The 21,453-nt window shown below is 40.4% G+C and overlaps 1 protein-coding gene across 5 annotated transcripts in view; it reads right to left on the bottom strand.

Moving 5' to 3' along the window:
- Positions 1-18,475, bottom strand: part of ELOVL6 (ELOVL fatty acid elongase 6) — a 123,557-nt gene extending 105,082 nt beyond the window's left edge. Inside the window, exons 1-2 of one of the 5 annotated variants that reach the window (XM_010953684.3) lie at positions 18,325-18,475; positions 17,521-17,641 (exon numbers count right to left, since the gene is read on the bottom strand). In XM_010953684.3, coding sequence (XP_010951986.1) covers positions 17,521-17,609 — 89 coding nt within the window. In that variant the 5' untranslated portion in view covers positions 17,610-17,641; positions 18,325-18,475. The other 4 variants (XM_074342347.1, XM_045515782.2, XM_010953683.3 and 1 more) reach the window with 4 other exon arrangements.
- Between the last annotated feature and the right edge of the window lie 2,978 nt (positions 18,476-21,453).

Below are 21,453 nucleotides of genomic sequence, written 5' to 3'. Positions count from 1 at the left end.
ACATCCATAGGTACAGAATATATTTAAAGCACAGGAAGCTGTCATATAATATACCATGAGCTTTACCTGTATTTTAATTTCACTCTAGAGTTGGTACCTCTATGCACCTAAATCAATCCCAAGAATTTAATGCAGTGAATGAACATAATTATTTCTATTGCATACAGTTAACTCCTAGGCTACTTGTTGTCTATTAACCAATCATTCCTTTCTCTTCTTCATACTTTCTAATGTGATCTTATGGCCTATACAATCTGAGAATGTGTAAGTTCCACTTATATCATAATTTCTGCTTACACTATAAATAAAATTTATAATTAAGAAACTAATAAGAGACAGAACCATGGTTGGGCTCAATACATGACTGGGACATAAAAGTATATATAATGTTCTCATCTATAAAGTGGGCATGAAAATTCCTGACTCACAGGGTTGCAGTGAGGGGACCACGAGACAGTGTTAATGTACTGCATAAAACTGTTCAATATTGACACACTGAACATCAATCATGATAGCACACCTAAAACTTACATAGCATATAGCGTTCGTGAACACTTCACGTACATTAAGTGAATTACTTAATCAAAGCAACAACTCTATCAGGTCAGTATTGTTTTCCACATTTTACAGATAGGGAAGCTAAGGTTTAAAGAAGATATGTAACCTCCCCAAGGAGCTAGTATGTGTCTGAATAAGGATTCCAACCCAGGCAGTGTCTGGCCCTAGAGTCACTGTCATCCATCCCTCTATATGGTATCACTAGCACATGTTATTCGATCCAACAGAGACAATAATGACTACTCATTCCAAAGTAATGCCATGTTTTGGAGGGGGAGGTAAGATCTGCATTGAGGTTATGAACTGAGTACCTGAGTGAGTGACCATGAATGATACATTCTGACGTCAGTGAGCCCAGTACTTTGTCAATGCTCGGTCAAATTTTAGTACTCTCGTGCCATGCAGTGTGTAGAACTATTCTTTCTGAATCATGTGTTGGGACTTTGTTTAGGAGTTATTCATCCACTTCCATTAGAAGGTTAGTATTTCAAGCTCTATCTTTAAAGATTAAGGAGTAACTCACAGAATAACTTACATTTAATATTACCATAAATAAGTCAACGTTCCACTTTTTAACAAGACCATTCTGTTTGTCTGGAGTCATGTATAAAGTATCAAAATGAATTTTATTGTCAGCTAGAACCTTACATTAAAGCAACATAATTCTCCCATTTACAGTTTGGTGAAGGAAGTATTTAAGAACATGGAAGAATGTTCCTTTCTATATAAAGAAAAAAAGGCAAGTTACAGAAAAATATGGTATGAACTCTATGAAAATATTTTTGTTAAAAACATAGAGATGGGTAGATAGAAAGAAAGGGATGTTTTAAAAGATTTGCACTAAAATGTTAGTGTTGCTCTCAAGGTAACATTTACTTTCTTATTTTGCTTATTTGTGTTTCCTAAATTTTCTACAACACGTAACTTAAAGTTCCAGGCCTATCCACTGAATGAAGAAACTACAAATGATGGGAGTTTATTCCTTTTAAAAATGTTTCTGTGATAGTACACATCTTTGCTTTATCAAGATGAATCCTAATACTTCTCTACACAAGTAAAATCTGAAGAAAAAAGTAAGGATTGTATGCATATCGCCTAATTTGAGGCCTCCAGTTGCATACAGTTTATTTGATGAGTCAAAACTATACATAAATTTCTGAAAATGGGTGGAAATATTAAATCTTTACACTCAGCTGAACTTATGAGAAAACAGGAGTATTTCTTTTCATTTTCACATGAAAAATCAATTTAAGCCAGCTACTGAAGACAACTGGCAACTACTGATGGTCTGGCCCAAGATCAATGAAAACATAATTTATAGTAATACTTCGGAAAACTGCTACATCCCAGATGTCCTAGACTCTGCATATAAACAAGACATTTGGAGCTGCTATACTTTAACTACCTAAGGAAAGCAGTTTAAATGTATTACGGCACATCTAGATATGACAGACCATAAAAGTAAAAAAGCCTACTATCCTTCCCACTAAGCAAAATGCAATCCTGAAAGGGGCATCCACCTGCACCAGTTTTGGTTATAGTCATTAAATCCACCGTGAGAGGGTAGGACAAGCAGAATTAACCAGCTTCAAGGTCCCGAGACCCTGTCTCTCTAGCATTGCTGGGAAAAAAGGAGCCCCTGGACACCAAACACTTTGTGGGGAAGAAACAATCTCCGCAAAAAGTCTAGTCCGGTGATGGAGTAGATCTGACATCAAGCTTTCAGTAACTTAGCCGTGATATAACTCTTAAAAACACGGCAGAGTCTTCCTTTGCTCCACGTAGTTTTTCATTGTGAGTGTGTTGTTTCATCTGTGTAATAATAATGCAAGTTCAAAAAGCCAGCCATCTGGTTTGCCTGCATTATTCACATAAAATATCCACAATCTGGGCCTACACACCAGTTACAGGGTGTTGACCACTTCTTACCTGCTTCAACAGAACTGAAGGAGGAATTAGCATCAACATTTGTTCAACTGAAAAAAACAAAGTAAGCCCAATAACTAATAAAGACTTATTTTTTTAATTACCACGATATTGATATTATATGGCATTGAAATTGAAGCCTATTTTCAAAATAAATGAAGTGTGAATATTTATAAAGCATTTAAGGTATGTGAAAATTTGTTTGAATGTTTAGAAATTTATCAGAAGTTTATAATGTGAAAACTCCTGTTTTAATGTTTCACAAAGTCAAGTAAAATCAGATAGCCCTGACTCTCTACTGGCCAGAATTGCATCCACATATTCAGAGATTGTGCTAGTCAGAACATTTTATACTTGGTAAGTTATAATTTTGGTATTGGACTCATAAACACGTTGCTCTAGAATATAAAATGATGTGTAATTTCTTATGCTCTATTTTAGGGTAGTTTTCAAATTAAAAAAAAAAAATTCTATAACAGGGAAAAACTTCCCTTCAAAAATTACCTGAAACGAGATAAATGAAACTTTTCTTCTGCTGTTACAGAAGAAGGTAATAAATGTTTCGCAGATTACATTTCTTAATTTACTTCAAAAAATATTATTTTTTGAGGAAATAGTACCTTAACACTCTTTTAGAAAAATCAAGTCTAACTAATGTAACTAAAACATATTAAATATGCAATATTTTCTTTTTTGCTCCTTTAGTATATTTCTAATCTATTGCTTATTTTCTTGCACCCAGAAAGAATACGTATTTAAGTTGTCTGTAGCTTAAGAGAGGATCTTTTTCCAGATTTATAGAAAGGATAAACCAAAAGATCATCATTAAATCAATTACAGAGATTTTAAAAACTATATCCCACATGATTTGGAACCATTCTCCTCCAACCTCCCTTTCCCGCTCCTGTGCCCTGTTGGTTGCTGCCTGAGACAATGCAAAGACTAGCAGAGAATGTAAGTCTTCCTAGACACAGCTAACGTAAAAACAAACACTACTTTTTACGTTCTTAATGAGGTGGGAAGCCCCATGAAAAAGATGGCAGAACCCCCCAGGCAAGGCCGCTACACTCCTGCCAGCACCATTCGGTTCCCTGGCCCAGCAGCATTATTTCGCTTTTTAAACTCTGAAACGGCTTACTTCTAGGAAAGCAGAATTTACCCCTAAGATTCTATTGGTTCCCTGAGCTAACTTCTGATTGGTCCATTTGTAGCACTTCATTTGCATGGAGCTCACTCCTGATTGGCCCATTTTCCTCACTCCTGATTGGTCCATTTCTACAAAGCTTGTTCCTAATTAGTCACCTTTGTTATACCTTATTTGCATATGATGTTACAAAATGTTGCAAAGTCTAGACTGGTGGCCTATAAAAGCCTGTGTAGAGCTTGGAACGTTAACTCCTCTGGGCCCACTGCGGTAATAAACCTGAGTTCTCCAACTCTCCGAGTGCTGCTTGGTCTCTCTCCCGGATCCAGGTTGCTGTCACAACTAAGCTGTAACACTGAGCTGTAGCACACCTTTCTGCAACATTAATGGCAATCCTCCATCTTTCTCTTCTAAGAGGAAGTTCAGAAGAAGCAAGAGTTCAAGGCAGCGCCCAGGACTGATAAGATCTCCTCCACAAAGCAGTCCTGTGAAAAAGCTCTGTGACACAGTTCTCAACCAGATCCCTGGGACTTCCTACCAGACCAGACACATCAAGATCTCTGGCTCCACACTGCCTGGCCTCCTGACTCGACTGACCTTTTATAACCTTCATTTCAGAGAGTACCAAAATCCTTCTAGCTCCTCGAAATCAGACTTGATCTCCCAGACATTCAGCAGTAATGGACTATTTGCTAATGATGTATTCCAGGTACGTGCACAGCATCTGTTTCCAGGTGCCACAGGGTCCCTGAGCTAATTATCCTATTCATTTTTTGCTCTCTAGAGACAAGTTTATGTTTAATCTTTTATTGCTATTAGATTAGAGGACTACTCTCCCTGGGGAACCTTTGCCCTCCTAGATACATTCCTGAAACCCAGACGTAGAAGTTATCACGTTCAAGTCAAACTGATGTCTGTTATCACTTTCCCTTAAAGGACCAGGACCCTTTCCTACTAAAAAATAATCTAACTGTATAATTTATATTTGGAGAAAGAGAAGGAAATGTATTGTGACATCAACAGTATGGTTCATCTCTCCCTCAATCTGAGAAAGCAGATTCATCTGAACTAAGAATGTGCAGGTTCATGTCCTCACAAACTTCCTTTGTGTTTAACTATGTTGCTGAATGTTCATTAAAATATGCATTAGTTTTTTTTTAAAGCACTTGTTAGCTGATACTAGATAATACAGTGTTGTAAAATGAAATTTATCTTTTACTATAAAAACAGTAAGTACATTACAGTTAATGCAAAAAATGAAGAAATAAGACCATACGCAAAATCACACCACCTATGCCTACCCAGAATGTAATAGGAAAAGATCATGGAAAGCTGGAAGAGCAAAAGGAGAAATAATAAGCATCATTTTTACCACTTTTATATAGCTACTTTCTGCCATTTTGGTATTATTTTCTTCCTGATTTTTTTTTCCCTTGTGCATGCAATCCCACCTTCCCCTCACTTTAGGCAAGCTTTTGACTTCTTTCTGATTGGAGTAGTTGATTTGAGTGCCTAGAAAAGGAGTAATAATTAACATATACAACAATTAACATGAGTTCACTAAAAATCAGTCATGCTAAATTAATATCTTTCCTCTTAAAAATAAAATTAGATGAAAAAAAGAAGTATTTTATTATTGTTTCAATAAGACACTAGACAGTCTCCCATAATTCACTTAAGGACAATATAAAGAGGTACTGGATAATAAATCAGATACATTTATTTGACAGCCTTCTGTATTCATGCATAACTGCATTCATCTAGTCAACACACACTGAGTGCAACTGTATGCCAAATTCTGGGATAGGCACTGATTTCAAAGACAGAAGAGAAAATACTTATCCATCTATGAGCCAAGTGCTAGCAAACCACAAAGAAAGGAGAAACAGGTTTTGGTGGGTGGAGAAGAGAAAGGATTTGGAATTTGTATTTGAATAGACAGGCCTGAGATGAGGGTTACTTCAATAGGTAATACTGGGAAGATAATCTGGAGCCAGATTTTGAATGGTCTTTCAAAGCAATCAAAAGAATGATTGGGGAGGGTACAGCTCAATGGTAGAGTATGTGCTTAGCATGCACAAGGTCCTAAATTCAATCCCCAGTACTTCTATTAAAAATAAAGAAAAAAAGAAACCTAACTCTCCTCCCCTACAAAATTTTTTTCTTAAAAAAAAAAAATTTGGATTTGTACTATAGACAATGGAAAACCATGGGAAGTTTTTACCATGGGAGTGACATAGTGGGATCTGTGACTTAGATAATGCTGACAAGTGAGTGAGGAGACAAGAGGTAGTGAGGGGGGCCTGAAGGAAGTCCAGTGGCGACCGACATGAACCAGGAGAAGCAGAATTGAAGGCTGGATCACACAAGCCTTGGTTGTGAATTAGAGGTGAGGAGGGAGAGAAGGTGCTGAGCAGAGTGATGTCCCTGTCCCATGTAGATGACAAAGGAGGTGGAGCAGGCTGGAAGAGGAAGAGGTGTTCAGTTTGTGAAATCGACGGTCTGAGAAGACGGACTCTAAGAATGTGGGATGGAATCAGCCTCAGCCAGAGCAGCGCTTCCGCTTAGGCAAGAATTACCTGGGAAAATCTTTCCCAGCCCCTGGGCCTCTCCATGGACCTGCTAATTCTGAATCTCTGCGATGAAGCCTGTGCACTTGCATTCTAAGGAAAATCAACTCTCCAGGTGTGTCTGCCCTAAATACCTGGTTAAGGATCAAGGACATAGCCTGTGCTTCTCAAAGTTCTTACCCCAAACTACCCTCTTGTCTGTAGAAAACAAACTCAGTAATTACAGAGAACTGGAGAAGAACCAAGTACCAGCCAAAGCGGTACAATCAAACAACATCAGCAATCACAAAAAATAAGTTCAAAAAAAGTATTTCTGCAGAAATGAATGCAGGAACAGTAACTGAAAATCAGCTACAACTCAAGACAACCCTGGTGGTTCAGTGTTAACAGAGTCCTTAAAATTTCCAGAATGTCATGTACAATAAAAGCTTTGTAATGTTTCAAAGCACCATGTGGCAGACTTCTTAGCAGAATATTAAATTAGAATTCCCCCCTCCCTCACCATACTTTCTAATATAGACTTGCTCATTTTAATGTGTAAGTGCCAAATTTTAGTAAGCTTTAATACATTTCTTAGTAGTTTTTTAGTAGGTAATACTTAATTGTTCAAAAGCGTAGGAGTCCTAATTTTTTTATTTTTCAGAAGTGTCCATGAGGATTACCAGTGGGCTGTAGATGCTATTCTAAAAAACAAAGCCTAGAGAGGATAGAATAGTCATTTTCAGGTGCATACAAGACAGTTGTGCAGAAGTGAGAATAAATACAGCTGGAGCCAGACCTAGGGCCAGCGCAGGACCACAGCTTTCACTTTAATATGTAGAACAGTCTTCAAATAATCAGAGCCATCCCAAGTGGAATGGACTAAAAGGAGCTTCTTAAGGAAGTTCCCAGGGTCTGACAAGGGATGACTAAGTAAAGAATAAAGAACAGCTTCACCCAGTTAGGAGACTAGTCCTAGGGACCATAACGCACACAAACCACACATACACAGTGGTAACCTTCTCCACAGTCAAGAAAACACAGTTTAAAACACTTGATAGCCCACCCAGGTCTCTCCTTCCAGCCCCTGAAACAGAGTAAAAACAATGATGTGAGGCAGAATGATAATCTTCATTTTCTTTTCCTGCTGATTAGACCCTACAATTCTGAATGTTGAGATGTTCTGAATTCAGAACAACCAGAAACAATATAGGATTAGGGCAACTGAGTCTTTTAAATGTATCTATCAGTGTGGAATGTGGACTGTTTTCTGGAGCTACCAATGAATAAAATCATGGATAAAAATGTTATGTCATTTATTACAGATTCGTTGTGCATTACTCAATTAAGCAGATAAATCTATCTTATCATGTCATGAAGTATTTATTATGACAAGCCAATCCTCATCTTATTTATTCTATATTAAAAATTAATTTATTTCAACTTATAATTGAAAAATATTAAACATGTGAGGCAGTACATAGTTTTAAAAATTTCTTTCAGGAGGATGTCAGCAAAAAAGTTTGACGAACACTCCTTTACTCTAGAAAATTCCATACAAACACCTTTTTTTTTTCTTATAACCTCACAATGTTTCTTGATCTCTTAATCTTCACTTACTCTCATAGTCAGTACTTAGTCTTGCACTCCTTTGTGGGGTCATTTTTCACAAGGGCATACCTCTTCATAGATTTCCTACCTACCAGACAATAAAAGGAAAAAAACAAAAAACAAAAAAACCCCCACTGTTCTGACAAATGAATGCTTCTCAGATTTGACTTCAGCAAAATTAAAAAAAAAAAAAAGTTGCTTCATTTTCTAGACCATTGGGTCATTCTCCAAGTCAAAATTGCTAATGTTAAAACAACAAATTCTAAAGAACTGCAACACTAGGTCTTAAAGGGAAAACATTCTACAGTTGATTGGAGCCCAGTGGGTCAGTAGATTTATGACTTAATATTACTAGTTACAGGCTAGCTATAGAACACCTCTAATAGCACAGCATGCTTTACCTGCGTTCCCATCATGAAGAGTGTTGCAAGCCGCCCAGTGAAATGCCAACTCCAGGCCTGGGCACAGAGCTGTTGGTTCGTAACCCCAGGAGTTCCTGGGTAAAATGTGAAACTGGCCCCCTTACACGGGAACGCAGGTGGAGGCTGAAGAGGCAGCCTCTCCAGGTTGGTAGGTGGCAGGTATAATGAGCAAGGGGACTTACTTATGAGGCTTGTCTTGGCGGCTGCAAGACCAGTAGATTTCCACATCCACCCACAGGATATAGTGGCCTTAACAGGTCACGTATACCGTCCAGATGGTCTCAACAACACATCTACTCTTTCAAGGCTGTGTCCTTGAAACGGCTCTGACTGTAGGAACAGTGGGCAGAAGGTACATTTCAAGGGCAGGAAGATGGTGAGGAGACTTGATTGCCTGCATCCTACTCTCAGGTCAACTGGGTGGGGGGGGCGGTCACGACCTCTTGATGGCCTCCTCCAACAATGGTCAGAGGACTATTTCTAATGCAAATTAGAAACTTAACATGTTCAACTTAACATGTAAGGGAATAGTGACATAAAGTAAGTCTAGACAAAACAATACTAAGTAGCCACTAAAAACTATACTTAGGGAGATGTCTTAGTGACATGAAAAGCATTTATAATGCAAAGAGGGAAGAAAGCAACATAAAAAGTTGTTATGCGATAGTAGGTGAATGGAAGTGCCCAGGGCAGTCCCTGGCACAGCATACGGAACTCAATCCCTTGTTGATATGCACTGAATACTAATAAATAAATAAGTAAATAAAGTATATAAAAATCTTGGAAATAAGGCTGAAGGAAATGTGGCCTCTGAATAAGAATTAAAGGTGTTTTCTTTCCTGCATCTTTATTTTTTTTTTAATGTTTTCATTTCTTTTTTCTATAATAATAAATATTTACTTTAAAATCAGGAGAAGGATTTAAAACTAATAAACAAAACAACAAAGGTTCTCTTTAAATTCTTCACATTATAGGAGATGATCTTTATAAACAGAGACAACCCCAACCCACATATACATATATATTTGTTTGTTTGTTATTGTTGTTGTTTTTCTATCAATAGCAGGTGGCTATTTACCAGTAGCTACTGAAACCTGCCTGAAGGAAAGCTAGGTTGCAGGCAGCACTAGGTAGAAACACAAGCTCCCAGGGTCTAGACCCAAGCTCAGTGGTCAAAGGTCATGACATGGAGAAACAGACAGAAAGTATGCTTTATAAGAAATGTTCCAAATCTGTGTGTCACAGTTTGTTTAAGAAAAACTGAAATCTCTTATGATAGAAGCATTAGTAAAGATGACATGGCTTTTTATAATTATAAAAGTATTGATAGACTTTGAACAAGTAATATTCAGAAAACACTAATCCTAATGACCAGTGTGTTTATCTCTTCGTAGCACAAGGCTTAGTGTAACAGTAATAGGTGCTTTTGTCGTTATTCCTGCCGGAAGCGTTCAGGATACGCTTAATGAAAGATAAAAGACACTGTAAGATTCTAGACTAAAACCACAGGTACCTTACACATTTACAGTGCTGCCCAGTGTCCAAGTGCATTATTTTACTGACTGAATATTTATTCTTACACAAATGGGGGATGATTTGGGCCTGGGTGACTAAGCTTTAGCCTGGGGCCCATGTCTTTTTTTTTGTCCCTACATACAAATGCCAACTTGTTTAACCACACTGCGCCTCATTTCCTGTTTTGTATACATCAAAGGAAGGTTGGGAGGATTTAACCATTAACATATATAAAACATTTTAAAAGAATGCCTGCGACCAGTAAACAACTATGTATCAACAATTACTATCATTACTCCAGAATGAAGAAAATCTACCCTCCCTTCTAAGATCTTTAAATTAAATCCGTGCCAAAAAGTCATAAAACTGAGAGGAAACTACAGACACTGATGTTTAGAGTACCTTGTTATTGAGCTTCCTGCCCTCTGATTGTAATGATACCCACTGCTAGACCAGCTTTTAAATGCTTAAGGCACCCACAGACTTCAAGAGAACACTCACACATTAAAAAGTTTCAGGAGCAAACCTTTTCATCAGGCCCTTTTTCCCTACATTGAGCCTCCCAAAACAAGATCATGAAATTCTCAACTTCAAAGGACTCAATTCCACTAAACTCACTTCACCTGAAAAAGTGAATTACCCCAGTGGGAGTGGGCATAGTGTCTTAAAAACTTTTACATGGTATTAATGCTACCTTTATAAATAAAAGGAGCTGGGCAGCTGGGCAGCTGGGCAGCTGGGCAGCTTGGCCTAAAGATAGGAAAACTTGAGGGTTTCACTTATTATTACCCACATTGAAGATTTTCAAAAAATTACTAATAATTGGGGGTAAATCCAAGTACTAAATGTTCAAATTTTGCAGTTTTAAGACACTAAAATCTTATTACTGAACTAGTTTTAAAAAAAATTGATGAAACAGTTCATTCAGTTAGGGCCTACTTTGCACAGAATTTTAGAAAAGTACATTTGGTACAGCAAGATGCTTCTTGAACAGCAGGAAATACACAAAAAATGATCTTTAATGTGGTATCAGTTTTCATTTATTAAAAAAGTCACTTTACCATGTTTATGTATATATATGTGTGTGTGTATATATATAAACATATACTTTTCTAAGTGAATGCCTGTACTCTCCTAACAAAGATAAACGATAAACATACATTTCATTGATTTTTTTTCCAGTCTTCAAAGAATGATCTTGTATACCGCCCATTAAGTGTTAACAAATAGTCAATTCAAAAATTCAGCCTCAGAATTCAAAGGATCATTAAAAAACAAAACAAAACAAATAAGACAAGCAAAAAAACAAGTCCAAGGATGAGTATCAATAAAATTAAGGGTTGAGCTAAAATATCTGAAATTTATCTTTAAGAAAATTAAGTTATACTTATTTCACTTAAAATATGCGATTACGAACTTGATTAAAAACAGTAGGGGTCCCCCTCTCTATAATACAGTATACTAGATGTTCTCATTATATTACAATCAGGGACACAAAAAAAGCTTTAGAAAGAAAAAACCTAAAATATGAAATCCTGAAGGAAGTAGAATAAAAGTATTAGAAAACTATATGAGTATCCAGCAAAATTACTTCTAATCAGCATGTCTATTTATCTCAGCAAAGATAAGTGTAAATCTTTTTCACCTGTACATTGCTTTGTGCAGATAGGCTTAAAGTTAAATTTTTAGAAGTTCATAGAGGGTGACTGACCAAACAAAAGGGTTCCTAAAAATACTTGTCATTCCAATATGCTAAGATAACCTTGAAACTCACAACAGTGCAAACTGATTATACTTCAATTTTTTAAAAAAAGGAAAAAAAAAAGAATCTTTAAACTAAAAATCGTAAGTGCTCAGTACAGAAATGAATCATGATAAAATCATAAGCTTGAACTGAGATGTCTTACAAGGATCTGTACTTTAGGATGGTTTTTGCTCAATGAACTTCAAATTACAAATTCATTTTTGACTCCAGGGCAATCGTTTTTTTTTTTTTTTAAACAGGATTAATCTACCTCTAAAATGAAATTATTGTCAAGTTAAATCTAATTAAGGATGCTTTTTTTTTTAAAGTTCTGAGTAACTATGCCAACAGTACACATCTGTACTTGCCTGGATACACACATGATCAGAATACAGATAAAGGAATGAAGTTACAAGACTTTAACCTTTCAATAAAGCCATGTTATATTTTTATTCCAATTTCTTTGGGTTATCAATAGAAATAATGTGGTATAGGTTAATTTTTCTAGGCAAACTTTCCTAGGTAAATGCCTGTGCTCTTCTAACAAACATAAATGGAAAGTAAATGGAGAAGATGGATTTGAAGCCAAGGACTAGAAAACAAAGAATAAAGGAAGAAAGCTAAGGCAAATTTTGTGGACTGTTGTCTGATTTCTATTAACAAAGGACAGCGCAGTTCACCTGTGTCCAGAAATGAAAAATTCAGTGAATCATTGCAACAATTTTTGGATAACTCATCTCAGAAAAATACTAGAACTGAAATACCCAGATCACTGGAGCAAAGATGAATTCTTGATTTGCCTGAATAGTCCTTCACTGTACTTCATTTGCTAAAGACCGACTAGATGGTTATTCTATGCCCTCCTAAGTATTTCTAAGTCTCCATCCCTCTCACAGCTTTTCTACTGTCTAAACCAAAAGATTCTTCTTTCAAGGAAGTATGCAGAGTAACTCTTAGATCTGGAGTGGGTTGACTTTGGAGTTAAATTCCAAAGTAATTCTGACAGAATTATTATCATCTAACATCAAAAGCAACAAGGAGTCTTTTCTAGACCACAAAATTCAACTTCCAATTTAACAAAAGGCCTATGTAAACATTTTACCATCATATGCATACTGTCTATTACAAATGCAAATATCAAGATGTATAATCATAAAATAATCTCGCATTCTCCCTGGAAATCCTAAAAACTAAAGGCTGCATGAATACACATCATTTTTTAAAAGCTACATAAAAGTTCAGGTTAAAGTTCCCACACATTTCATTATTTTCTACGATCATAACATAGATCAGTTTTCTTCTGTATACATTTTCTCAGTGTTCTCACTCTTAACCTAGTACGTAACAGGCCAACATCTCAGCAGTTTCTAAGGTTTATTGAATGAAACGTTAAGTTCCTCACACTCAGGATTTTCAGTCCTAAGGCTAATATGAACTGTGATTCTCTAAAATAAGTGGCAAGCAACATACTGAGCACAGTGTGGACACAGTAGTTTCCTAGACGGCTGACGAAATCTGCATTTGCTGTAGTGTCGCTGATTAAAGGAGACTTTGGCCTTTTCTGTTCCATGACCACAGACTGCACTATTTTTCTAATAAAAGTATACAACAGGTCACAGGGAGGATTTCAGAGATCAATGCAAAGCCACTGTCCCTACAAGAAAAATAACAGCCTGCATTCTGAAGTTTGATAGACATTATGATGCTATATTTTGAGTAAAAAAACTAACACAGGCTTATAATACTTTTATATTCTTTATTACTGAAATTGTACATGTTACTTTCTAAACCTCACATATAAGAAAGAACATAAAGATGTACAATCCCTTTTAAATACTGTTTCTTTTAAATTTTGTCCTTCATAAAAACAATATAAAAACAATCTGTGGATAAAACATTTCCTGAGCCAGACAGTATTTAATTCTGAAAATGCCTACACTATCTTATAGACCCAAAATACAGAACAAAAATATAAAAACAATAAAACCCTTATAACCATCACCACAGCCTGGGGGGGGGGGGGGGAGTCAGAAAAACATACAAAACACTCAAAGACTGGACATGGAAGAGGCCAGAGGGGAGCGGGGGAGGGTTTCCTGAGGTTCTAGGCAAGCCCTGTGATGACATCACCTCACAGGCCTCCTGTTTTCTCATTGGTGAACACCGTGTCAGCCGACATCAGAAGATAATCACCATTGGCCAGACAATTACAATTGGAGCAGCTAGCATACAGCACTGCTAGCACAGAGCCGGCAGGCTGCTGAGAGAGAACGCAGAGCCCAGCTGCCCTTCTCACTCAATGAATTTTATGTCACCTTACAATCACTAGGCGATTTTGCTCCCTTGCTAGCAGCCCTTATAAGTCAGCTCTTAGTGAAAATAACAGGTAAAGGCCAGATGTCTATAAAAGAACAAAATGCCTCTCTTTTCAACGCTGTAAAATCACAAGGGCTTTTCAGTGTAAAATCAGAACTCAAAAATGCTATTGAGCTAAAAGCAGGCATTTTCCTCTGCCTCATGCAACACACTCTCATATACCAGACAGTATTACTCAGGATATTTTTAATTTGACATGTAGTTTCAAGATGTGGCTCAGGAGGATCCTCCAGGGCACAATATTTATTACTTGGCATTTCTGTAGCTTTGCTGATCTGTTATATATGAAACTATTTGCTAGAAAAGTAAAAAGGTCTGCGGTATTTATCTCGTGTCTGTAACAAATGAATACAGGGTTAATTACTCTTTAGACAGCAATAAACTTGATAAACTTGCCTCAAGTTTGAACCCTTTATAGAGTTTATACAAACATCACTCCAAAAAGGGGGCCCCTTTACATTAATATGTAATAAGGTAATGAACATGGATTATAGGGTAAGTTTAATAAAGGTCCTCTTAAATGATACTCAAAAAGTAGTGCAGACAGCATACTGACAAAACAGCACTCCTAGCCTTCCTTACAATTCTTCAAAAGACAGTGGGTGTAGCTCATTTTTGAGACATGAGTTATAATTCTCTAAATGGAGTTTCATTTGAGGCTATGTATATAGATTTTTAAGAACAACTGAAAATGATTTGTCAAAAAACAGAGAAGCTTCCCAACATTGTGTTTTTCCTCCAGAAGCTATTTCAAGCCATTTTAAGTTAATGAGTCTGGGAAAGGCAAGACCCTGTATTTCCTAAACTTCCCCTGACCCCAAGAGGGTATAAGCCTTGGTATGGAGCCCCTTCTCCTGTTAACAAGGGAAATGAAAAGGAAATCTTCATTTTCTTATACACCGGGCTCAAGACTTTGTATTATCAGGGGTTTTGGGGAGGAGGTTTATAAAACTGGGCCCCAAGGATATTGGGAGAAATGCATACACTCTGGAGTAAAAGAAGAAAGCAAGACAATCAGGGTCCAGAAGACCTGCAAGGAAAGGGTAACAGCAGGGTTTTGTGCTGTAGTAGGTAAGCCACGAAGAACAAACAAAAGAGAAAAGGCCGGGAAGGGGAAACTCTAGTATGTGACTATGACATAGCATTCAAAATGCAGAAGGAAGCCAAGTAAGTTAAGCTTCAGGTATTAACAGGTAGGGCTGGCAATAAAATGGGCACCCATTGTCACTTTAGCTCACTAGATAAGCATTTTCCCCAGCATCTGCCATGTACAAAGCATCCTTCAAGATGCTCTACATAATCAATAGTGGAATGAGACAAGAACCATACCCTGAGAGATGGTGGTCTGGTAAGAGGTACAGACATATAGGTAAATATTCATGTATATGAATAAAAGCCAGGAAAGATATTGCCAGACATAAGGTTCAGATAAAGAGCCAGGAGGAAACAGTGGTAGAGCCCAATAGGCAAAGATAAATTGGCGCATTTTCCCCATTTTCAGTCCCCAGAGGGCTAGGCCCTGTCTGATTCAGTGTGTACTTGCTGAGTGAATGGGGAAAAGAGGCGGGAAAACGGTACCTGGAAGTGGAGGAGGCACAGAAAGCAGCCTCAGAGAAAAGGCAACAAGTGATTAAGAGGCAGTACCAAACGCAATGGTGCAAGAGAGGGCTGGCAGACAGTGAACGCGGGCAGCCCGCGGGAGGGGAAGCCGGCTCTAGAGAGGCAGGTTCGACAAGGATGCAGCAAGTTGGAGACACGGTAGACGTCAGAGAACACAGAGCACACTAGGCCACCGGGGTTAGGAAGATGGGCCCGAGCTGCGCGGCAAGGAAATAGGACAAACAGCTGCAGAGAAGACCCGGGCCCTCGGCTGGCCACCGCCCCCACCCCGCCTTCAGCGCCACCCCCTAAGCGGGAGGAGGAAGTGCATCTGGAGAAGGTCCCCAAGCGGCGGAGCCCGAGGGGGCTAGGCTTCCCCGGAACGCCAAGGCCTTTCAATGTCTAAACTCCTACGGGATCGAGCTTCCCAGTGCACAATCATCTTCCGAACCCACCCTTGGCCCTTTCGGCCTCGGCGGCCCGGGAGGGACCCCAGCCCTGTCTCCGTCTGCTGCCGCACTTCCTAGTCTTCCGAGCGGATCGCGTTCCCCTCCTGGCTTCCGGCTCCGACCCTCCGCCACACTCCGGCCCCCGCGCCCTCAGAAGCCCCCAGCCAAGCCGCAGCGAGTGTGACCGAGCGGGGCCGGCTGCGCTCCCCCACCAACAGGCCGGGCCCAGCCGGCGCGCACGGCGCAGGGGGCGGGCTCCGCCCGGCTGCGGCCGCAAATGACCAGCTGGTCCAGGGCGGACCGGCCGGGAGGGAGGAGGGGGGAGAGGTAGCCGAACCTCCCGAGACCAGTCGCGACTCCTGGGGGCCGGAGAAAAAGAAGTTGAACCCCTATTCCCCCACTCCTGCCCGCAGCAACCCCCTCCTATTGCACCCACCCGCCCCAGCCCCCGGCGTGCCGGCGTCTCGGGTTTCCCATTGATGAGGTGGGAGGAGGAAGGCAGGTCGTGAGGGCGCCAGAGCACGCGCTCGTGCACGCGGCGGGCAGGATCCCCCAGCGCCCCGGAGCCCTCTCGGCCCGACCCTCCCATCCAGCTCGGGGGGTGCGTGGGGTTTGCTCTTTACCAATCGCCAGACCCAGGGTTAAGGGGAGGAGGAGAATGTCTGCCACAGCAGCTCTGTCTACAAGAAACAAGCGAGATGACCACACACACCCTCCCCTGTTAAATATTGCAAGGTGACACAGGATCGCTTCCCACATTGGGATTTTCAAAAGGACTGGCGGAGGGAACACGGTAAACAAGAAAGATGCGTTCCTGGATTAGAAGTTTGGGGAGGAGCCCCCAAGGACTCTGCGAACCGAGGGGTTTTTAATCAGTGTATCAACTCCAGTCAGCAGCTTCCCACTAAATTAGAAAGGAGTGTGGCCAAAAGGCGTTTCCGTGAAACAAACTTAATAATGGCGTGGCTCCACTCGCTCGGGTTCATTCATTTTTATTACTGTTTTCATTGTCCCCTCCTCCCCCACCCCCCGCCCCTGTCTCTTTATGAAACCGGAAAGAGATCCGCGTGGGGAAAGAGGTCCAGGAAAGGAGGAATCCGGCTGGGGAGCAGAAAAGAGGAGGGCAGTGAAGTAGGAGAGCTGCAAGGAGAAAGGAAGGACACGAGGGATGGGAAGAGGGCGAGGACCAGAGAGCCGAGGACGGCGGACGGGAGAGGGTTAAAGGGAGAAGGAGGCCGGGTCCTCCCTCCACTGCCTTCCTCACTCTGCTTGCAGGAGGCCAAGCAAGAAAAGCCAAATCTAGAGGGAAACCAGGAGTAGCACAGGTAGGGGCTGTGACATCTCTCCCGCCTTCCCTGCCGCGCGACATCTACTCTATGTACACATATATGTTCTATGTTATATAATCTATATTAAAGATGCATGTGTAGCCACGGTTCACACAGGGGCACCCACAGACCCACGCGCTTCATGCAGCCTCAGTGTCTCCTGAACCCGGGAGACCCGCTCGCTGCTGCCCGCGATTCCTCGCTCCATTCACTCCCCAGAAAGGGAGTACCGACATTAAGGCACACTAGGAAGACGCGCAGGGCTCCCAGGAATAGTATCACGCGAAAGCATCACCTACCAGTTTTCCTGCATCCATTGGATGGCTTCACTCTCGTTGAACTGCTTTTCGAATTCATATTCTTGTAAAGTCAACACTGACATGTTCATTGGGGCTGATCTTCGGAATCGCTACGTGTACTCTACACAAAATAAAATTATCTGTAAAGCGCTTGATTTCAAGTGCTCTCCTGTATGATTCCCCCACCCACCCCCCTAGGTCTTCCCCTCGCTGCTTGGTCTCCGGCAATCGGTCTCTCCCAGCCTCTCTTAGCTACATTGAGGGTTGAGCATTGCCTGTGCCTCCGCGCCCGGCTCCTCGCTCTGGGACTCTCCTCCTCCCGGCGTCCGCATCCACCGTAGGAGGAAATGAATGCCTTGCGGTCTTAGTGCCCGCACGTTTGTCCATCACCCTTTTACTTGTCTACAGGGAAATCTCCTCCCCCTCGTGCGATCTGACAAATTAACCCTTTGCGAGGAAGAGCAAGAGAAACCGAGACCTCCCTAGCCCTGGGGGCCGTTTTGTTTACGCGAAGGTGACTGGGGGAGTGGAGGAAGGGCGCGGAAAGGGAGGAAGTGGCCTCGAGATCATCTGCACCCCTCAATCCCGACCTCATGGGCCGCCCAGCCTGGCCTTTGAATGAAGTTTCGGCGTACAGAGTGCAGCCCCAAAGCGCGTGGACCTGAGAGCTTGGCAAGTAGACGATAAATAGTAAAACCTGACAGCGCTCTCGCAGGAAGTCCAGGCAAATTTGCATTGAAATCCCACGTGAAAGGAACGCACTTCCTACCTCCTCGCCCCAGCCGTACCCTCCGGGTCACTTACCTCAGGGATTCGGCTTTGACTTAAGTCAACCTGGGGCCTGCCAGCCCGCAGAGCTCCCCAGTCACGTGCCAGCTGGAGCTGCGGAGGCGGAGACGGAGGCGGAGGCGGGTGGACAGTCCAGATTGACTAGTAGCCACAAGAGCGGTGGAGGTTAGGTGGAGGGTTTGGGTACGGGAAGGTGTGGAGTTAATGAACTGAGACAAAGAGGGAATGGAAGTTAGCAAATAGGAGAACAGGACCAACTGCTCCAATGCAGAAACTATTTGTTTGCACGAGAAATTTCGCTTTATTATAAGGGTGGTAGATGCAACAGAATCGTGTTTGAGGAGAGGGGTCAATGTAATGTTGACCCCTGCTGAGCCCCCAGTCTCACAGTGACGTTTTAACCTCAGCTTCCATATACATCCCTCTTTCTTTTTTCCAAGGGAAAAGTATTTTCTTATTCTGAACGTCCCTCCACTCCACAAGTTACGAAAAATGAAATATGAGACATGGCGACATCTGACCATCTAATCTGTCCATGTAATTGTAAAGTTGAAGTGTAATAATAGTAAGGGACTTATGCTTTAAAAATTAGGTGGCCATTAGGAGTAGGAAGAACATTCTCTTTCTCTCTTCCCAGCTCCCCACCTCCCTGGGCGTCCAAAGAGAGGATATTTTCATTTAAAATCAGGTGCCCAGAACCAGAGAAAAGGGGGACTGGGAGAAACATCTCTGTAAATGAGGGTGGTATAATAAGTTAAATAAAGAGCTTTAAAAATCAATACAATTATACATATATGTACAAATATTTATATATTTAGCAAATTAATTTATAAGTTAATTTATAAATTGATGCTCCCAAACATTCCATGTATGGCCTTTTCTCATCTCTTCAATTCTAGAGATTTCTGCAGTACAAGTCTGAATTTGAAGGTAAAACCTCAGTCAAAAGACTTGGCAGGGTTGGGCGGGCTGGAAGGTGGGTGTGGCCTGATGAGCGGTAGGGATGTTAGCAGATTACCTGGGCTTGTGAGTCATCAATAAATATTTGTAAAGTGAAGAGATTAAATAAGTGAAAGAAGGGAGGGAAGTGGGAGAGGAATCAAGTGTGAGAGAATCCAGCAAACATTTTGCTATAACTTTCAAGGTAAGTCCAACATTTGCTTTAAAAGGATTCCATTTTTAAATTGAGTACTGTTCTCACTAGTCATCATGCCAATCTTAAACTAGTATGAGAAATTATCATCTGCTTACTATGTTTCTTATCCAAATAATGTCTGTTTTTACCTGTTTATTTTGGGAGGTTATGGGTTAAGATGGATTTGGGGTTACGTTAAAAACAAGTATCTGATTTTTTTCTGAACAGTGTTTAAAATGGGAGATAAGCTCCAATTTCTTGAACTTTAAAGTAGACAATTAGCAAAAATGGTAAGTTCTTGATATTTCTAAGTGTTGTTGAGGAACAGATACTGTTAGTGATAGTGAAAACCAGTGACTTTATCTGGAAAGCAATTTGGCAGCTTATTTACTCATTTTAAATCCACTTATCCTTTGACCATTCGTTCACCAGATACTCCTTGAGCCTGTGCTCATCTGAGATCTCAGGACTCAGTGGGGAAGAGGAGAGACAAGACTCCTGCTCTTTTGGAGCTCACATTCCAGAGAGGAAGACAAAATAATTTCACATAAAGTGAAGTCCTAAAATTAAAATTAAACAGCATCATGTGAAGAGATGGGAGCACTCATTTAAACCCTGAAGGCTTCACTGAGAAGGTGACTGTGAACTATGGAAAAAATTCATACCCAGAAACCTCAATTAATTAGTGTCTGGATATCAGAAGGGGGCGCTCTCCTGCCCTGCAACCACAGCGGAGCCCAACATGAAGAAGAAAGACTCCTCTCCTGGCAACAACTCAACCAATGAAATGTCATGGACTCTGTTTACTCTAGCCCTCCCAACTTCCTTTTCCCCTCTATAAAAGTGGTCTCCTTCCATTACTCTGTAGTGACTTGCACGTGGCCCACCACGGTTTCCTTCCCTGAACTGCAACTCTGCTAATCCCAGATAAACCCATCTTTAGTAAGAGGGAGTAATAACCACCAGTCTATCTGTTTTTAGATCAATAGTTGAAACCACAATGACAAAGAGACAGCCACTTCTTGCAGAAGCAAGAGCAAGTATGAATGTCCTGAAATAAGGATCGAGTTTGTAGGACTGAGGATGAAAGGCTAGTGTGTCTCCAGGTCACAATGAAGGAGTAACTGATAGGTTGGAGAGGCAGGCAGGCCAGGTCTTGGACCATTGGTAAATCAAGATAAGAGAATTGGATTTGATTCTAACTGCAGTGAGGTGGGGAAATATTAAAGGGTTTTTAGGTGGGGAAAACATGGTAATCGTTAGTAATTCCACTACTAGGAAGTTACTCTGTGGATACACTCACAAAAAAAATTATAGGTATATGTATAAGATACTATTCAGTACTATCACTGGAAGTAATCGGGGGCTAAATAAATGATGGCTAATATTAACTAAATGATGGCACACCCTTAGGATGGAATATTATGAAGTCTTTTAAAAATAAATGGTTATATAGATTGCCATATCTAAAGAGCTACCAGAATATATTTTTAAGGAAAATTAAAAAGCAGGCACAGGACATTCTGTATAGTGATACATTAAGAAAAGCACATACAATTGTACACATTTTCTTTCTTTTTTTGGGGGGGGGAGGCGACAGACAAGAATTTGATGGTGATGTATATATCTGGGGAAAGAACTGGGAATAAACTAAAGAGAGTTCCTACTGTTTATTTTCCCACAATATTTGAATTTTCTTAGGAAGTATTTGTATTTCATTTTTTAAAAAAGTCCGCAGGAGTTAGTTGAGTAGTGAGATAATGGGTTACTTTTCTATTAGAAATAAAACATTAAATGGTGATTTTTCTACATTTATTTTACATTACAAAACATACACTACGACCTGGCTATTTGCTTAGATATTTTTCTTGCAGAGGGCTACAGAAGGCTAGGAAAGATGGAGGGGAATGTTGGGAGGGTGCCCAGGAACACCACTAGGAATTTTTATGAAAAGATTTATTGTGTGCATTTCTAACCCATAACCAGATAGGTAGTTAATATTGAATATA

The sequence above is a fragment of the Camelus bactrianus genome, chromosome 2 (assembly GCF_048773025.1).
Source record: "Camelus bactrianus isolate YW-2024 breed Bactrian camel chromosome 2, ASM4877302v1, whole genome shotgun sequence".
NCBI classification, from domain to species: domain Eukaryota; kingdom Metazoa; phylum Chordata; class Mammalia; order Artiodactyla; family Camelidae; genus Camelus; species Camelus bactrianus.
This window is presented reverse-complemented; position numbering and strand designations above follow the sequence as displayed.